General features: G+C 41.4%; 1 protein-coding gene and 1 long non-coding RNA gene across 2 annotated transcripts in view; one reads left to right on the forward strand and one right to left on the reverse strand.

The window, feature by feature from the left end:
- FSHR (follicle stimulating hormone receptor) overlaps window positions 1-5,536 on the forward strand; it is a 211,743-nt gene that overhangs the window by 171,951 nt on the left and 34,256 nt on the right. The window contains exon 9 of the mRNA XM_019516298.1: window positions 5,360-5,489. Coding sequence (XP_019371843.1) covers window positions 5,360-5,489 — 130 coding nt within the window. The remainder of the gene's footprint in view (window positions 1-5,359; window positions 5,490-5,536) is intronic.
- Window positions 4,048-5,536, reverse strand: part of LOC109296745 — a 17,150-nt gene continuing 15,661 nt past the window's right edge. Inside the window, exons 2-3 of the long non-coding RNA XR_002097040.1 lie at window positions 4,360-4,364; window positions 4,048-4,058 (exon numbers count right to left, since the gene is read on the reverse strand). This is a non-coding gene — a long non-coding RNA (uncharacterized LOC109296745). The remainder of the gene's footprint in view (window positions 4,059-4,359; window positions 4,365-5,536) is intronic.

Raw genomic sequence — 5,536 nt, forward strand, 5'->3', positions numbered from 1 at the left:
TCTGGGCTCTCACATACCTTCCCCCTTAACTCACTGTTAGGCGTACTTATGCCCTGGGGTTTTGGTATGACCAGATCCACGTCCGTCACCCCATAATCCATTCTATCTTCCTCCTCATGGCATCTTGAAAGGAAATGAGCCACAGTGTTAGTTTTTCTGGGCTGGTACACGATCTTAAAACTAAAAGGCTGTAAGGCTAGAGCCCACTGGGTAATGCGGGCGTTGTCAGTTTGCTTGATTTTCAGCCACCTTATGGGTGCATGATCGGTGACAAGGGTGAACTCCCGCCCCAGTAGGTAGTACTGGAAGTACTGAATGCCCCATTTTATGGTGAGGCACTCACGTTCAATGGTGGTGTACCTTCTTTCTTGGGGATTTAATTTCTGGCTAGCATAGGCTATGGGACAGGAGGCTCCTTCGATCTCCTGTGACAGCATGGCACCCAGTGCACTCTCCAAAGAATCTGTCTGTAAGGTAAAAGGTAGCTCAGAGTTTGGGGTATCTAGCACTACCTCATGGGAGAGAGCCTTTTCGGTACATTCGAAGACAAGTGTGCTCTCAGCATTCCAGATGAGTGACCCCCCTCCCCCTCCCCCTCCCCCAGAGGGTGAGTCCCTGCTCCTCTTCCCTGGGGTAAGCACCTGTCTTTCATCCAGACTCCCTGACCAGAGGTGGAAGAAAGAGAAAAAAACCCATGAAGAACCAAAAGGAATGCTGTAGCAGGTAGATTCAGGTAGATCCACCGCCTCTGCTGCTTCCAGGGCTATCCCCGGATTCCCCTCCACTGCCCCGCTTCTTCCACTCTCCACTTCACTCTCACGGTGAGGGTGTCGCCACTTCTTCTGCCTCCACCCAGTGGTTTTCCCCCACCTCTCCTTCTGCGGCTCCTTGCCCCGGCTCCTGTGACCCTCCTCTGGGTCCACCCCCGGCCTCCAGATATAGTCCGCGCCACTGATTAGCCCCAATCTTCTTCACCTGGCGTGGAGGTAAAACTGTGCTGGTGCAGACTGGGAGTTCCTGCCACAGGGTCAACGTGATTGCGTGGGGTGGTTTGTGTTCCTGGCTGGGGATACACCCCTGGTGAGTGCCCTCTGGGCTCTCACAGAGAGCACCACCATAGCTATCCACTTGATAGCTAGCCATTTAAATGCAACTGACTTAACACCTGTGAACCACTCACTGTGAACCACTCACAAAAACCAAGGTACTTTACCAACCCTCCCCCACAAACCAATCAGCTGTTCCTCCATAAAGTATAATTAGGGGGAAATCCTTTAAGAATGCTGAACATTTTCACTACTTGGTAGCCACCTTTCCCCAAAAGTAAACACAGACAGCAGTATTCAACACCTGAATTTCTGCCTTTGGACATCTCTGAAATTGTGTCTGATGATCATGGCATCAGGCCCCAAACCAAGCTTCTCATCTACTAAGCTGTTGCCATTCTTACCCTCTTATACGGGTGTGAAACATGGACTATGAGAAACACCTAAAAGCTTTGGAACCTCACCATCAATTATGTCTTCAGAACATCCTCCATATCAACTGGAACAACAGCAAAGCAAATGCTAAAGTTCTGGCTCAAGCAAATACCACAAGCATTGAAGCCATGTTTATACAGTACTAGCTGCATTGGACAAAGAATCCTAACAATCAGCTCCCAAACAGGTCATAGACTCCCAACTCACCGATGGTCACTGCTCTAGAGGTGGGCAGAAGGATACCTTGAAGGCCAATCTAAAAGAAATGTGATAGTAACATCAATACCTGGGAGACTCAAGCACTGAAATGTCCCCAGTGGCACTGAGATGTACAAGGCATCTGTCATTTGGAGCAAACTCATGTCACTGTAAAGGCAGAGGGACAAGAGAGATAAAGGGTTAGATCTGAGACCTGACATCACCAGGATCTACTTCTTCCACCTGATATGTCTGCAGTTGAACACTGAGATGGGCCTTCTAAGTCACCCACAGACTCACCAATGACTACCTTGTATTAGAAGCCTGTCATTCTCATATTGAAGGACTGCTGATGTATGTAGCTAGGGTTTTCATTTCCATGTTGTTTTCATCTTTATTTTGGTATTTTAATCTAGTAAGTTTTTTATAGTTTTTCACTGATGATTCTGATCTAGAGAACAGAGTCTCAAGAAAGTCTGCACTTTGATGACTCGGTGGACTAAATAGTTGCATCACCAGTGTTTTGTCAGCATTGGTTGTCAAGGGAGCTCTTAGTTGCATATCATTTACTGTCTCTGAGATATGGATCATTTAAACAAATACGTTGCTACTATGGGAAGCAGCTGCCTCTAACTTGCTTATGTTTATATGCATTAACAACCACAAAAATTAGAAAGTTCTTTAAAAGATCCTACTTGCATACACAAAGAGATGCTTAAGTGATAAGGATCTCATTTTTAGATACACTATAACATTTTTGTCACTTGTAAAACTAGACAGCATTCTTATTCATGTTTAGCTCTTGCTTTCAACTCAGGATAACAACTGTCTGGGTTCAATGAAGTTTTTCTAGTTAACAAGACAAATTATTTTTCCTATCCTTGTTTGAAACTAGGACGCCTTGTGAAGTTTATAAATTCATAACTATGCTGTGAAAGCTACAACATCTGGATTTAGCTAGAAGTAACTTGTTGATCAGTAAAATTATATTTCTAATAGTAATCCTAAATAGAAATTATTCTATGGACTAAGAGATGGATCCAGGGAAAGTTTTACATTTCTAACTGCCACCTAATTACCACTTCAGATACCTAAAATGCAAGGTTCAGAAACCCCAAAGAGCTGCCACTTATTCCTGAGAGCGCTGACCAGTTCAGCATCTGGCCTATACCTAAGCCCCAGCAGGATTCACCACTGTGAGCTTCCCTGACTACTTTGCCTGCAAGACACAGCATAGTAGGTTTTCTCAGAGCATTGGATCCTACACAAAATATTGCAGAAAGAGGAGGTGGCTCTTTTTATCTGAGAGCAATGGTTTGAGTAGTCATCTAGGATGTGTGAGAGACAGGTCAAATTTCTCCTCTGTTTTAAAGAATTTGAATGTAAATCTTTTTCCTCCCAGCCCAGGTGAATATCCTTACCACTAGGTAAAAGAGTATTTTGAAGTTGGGAATGGGAAATCTCTCAAGCACTGCTGTTGAAACAGTTCCTTCTTCACCAAGGCACTCCCATTTATTAAATGCCCCCGTTTGCTGCCTCTTTGCTAGTTTTCACTGGTCACTAGCTGTGGCAAGTTATCCCCAGAATGCTGCTGAAATGTAGCGTCATGACAGCCTAACCCTTTTATGGATCTAGCTTTACATTTTCATCCATGGAAGCAACATAGGCACAGGAAAACATGCATACCCACCACTGCCACCAAAATACTAGGTTCACTCACACATCTTAGGTAACTGCTTGAGCAAAAGAAGTTGTGTGTGTAGTTGTCTGTTGGATTCATACAGACTGCTGGTTCTGAGATTACAAGTAGAAGTTTCTGCATGTGAATTTTTCCAGGTACATGTACAGCTTTCTTAGAAAACTCGACTCCAAATGTCTATGGTACCCATTGATTGTTTGAAACTATTAAGCAATGCTGAAACCGATCTGCTCAGCAGCTGGTAGCCACCATACCTCATTACTTGGATGTCACAGTAAAACTAGCTCATGTATATTGTGTTGTTTAAGTCAAACATAATATTGCCAGGGTGTAGGTAAGGTACCGAGGAAATGGAAACCATCTGTTTTGAGGGATGGAAAAAGTTATGCTTCCAAATTCAATTAGTCCATCCATTTTATTAGGACAAGTCATTTTGTTTAACTACACATAATAGAGAGTAGAGCAGTTTTGTATCCAACACTGGATAGCAACTTACACTGGAGCACTACAAAGAGATCCTCTGCTATTCTTTGCTGATTGGGGAAGGTTCACTTTCCTTTTCTGCCCCCTTCCCGCTGTGCTGCACAAGTCAGAGGTTAGTTTTCACATCAGAATATTTTTTTCTGCTAAGTGCCAATTTAATTTTCTTTTTAATACATTTGTCATTTCAGCCTCCATTGCTGCCTTTGATAGCCCATTCTGCACAGTTTTCCACATAAATAAATGTCCATAATTTTGTCCCTTTCTTAGCTTCAGTCTGTGCTCTTTTGCTTTTGAACCTGTTATCCTTTGGAAATATTTTGTTATTTTTCACTCCTGGCAATTTAAGGCTTATCATCTCTTTCCTCCTTTAATCTTTTTTTTTTTTTGGCAAATATTAAACCTATTTTTTCTGGAAAATGCAAAAAACTGATTTTCCTCACAACTGTAACCTCTATGTGCGCCTACACTGGCCAACATGTGGCTTTCTCCATTTTTAACTGTTCCTCAGTATTGCTCCTGTTTAGCAGACATATAACAATACTTCAGGTGTAAATTCACCAGCCCTGAGTATAATGTTCTTCATTGATTGTTGCATTTGTTTTGTTATTTCTTAAATTCTGCCTCACCTCAAGCTAATGATTTTTAAGTGCTAATAACTGTTACCTTTACTTATACAGCAAATTTTTACTCTTTTCTTTTAAATCAATATATACTATTTGATAGTTGTCTCTAATGAATATTAGCTCAAGTCTCTTGTAGTATTTATCCAGGTCCTTTTGGACCATCTTTCTCTTCTTTGGCTCTGACAAACTATATCTATGAAACTCAGTCAGTTTCGCATCATCTGCAGCTATGCGCACTTTGATGTTCGTTCTTTCCTTCATTCCATTGATATATAATTGAAACAAGATTGGCCCAAACACCAGTCTGAGTTTCTTTTCTTGGCATTTTCCTCCCTCTGATTTATATCCATTTATTCCTACGTTTCAACTTTGGTTACTAAGACAATTTTTTATCCAGTTTAGATTTTCACCATCAATAGTCACTTGCTAATGTTATAAGCAGGACTTTTTGTATTTTCTTTGTTTTCTTTAATACAGAGCCATGTTGCAAACCCTCTTGAAGCCTGGGTAGCCTGTCTAAAGTTTCAACCTTGTAACTCTCAGAGTCACCCTTTCAAGGAAAATTAATCATATTTATTAAGCATAACTTCTCTGTTCTAAGGCCAGGCCATGACTGTTTTTGACATTTCTTACCTGTCCAAGTCATCTCTCATTTTGTTCCATGTCAGTGATTTTAGACTCTTTCCAATGCAAATGTCAGATTTAAGAAATGAGAGACTACAAACTTATCCCTTGATCCTGTTTTCAATATGTATATTCAGACAGCTTCTTTCTAGTCTCTCAAGACATTCAGAGGAGTCGAAAATGTCTCTAAAACAAGTGAATTCATACAGTGAATTTGCTTTGCACTGAGATTATTGTATATCTTCTTAAAGGGATATTTCAAGGACAAGAATCAGTTTCCTGCCCAGCCATGGATTAGAAAATATAAAGAAGCTAAGAGCAAGGTCTACATACAATTTAAAAAAGCTTCCTGCCTTGGAGAAGTTTGTTGCATTGATTGAGGCAAATCTCACCTATCCTAGCCATTGCTGTGCATTCGCAAATTGGAA

The sequence above is a fragment of the Gavialis gangeticus genome, unplaced genomic scaffold, assembly GCF_001723915.1.
Source record: "Gavialis gangeticus isolate Ggan-Ray unplaced genomic scaffold, GavGan_comp1, whole genome shotgun sequence".
Taxonomy (NCBI): Eukaryota; Metazoa; Chordata; order Crocodylia; family Gavialidae; genus Gavialis; species Gavialis gangeticus.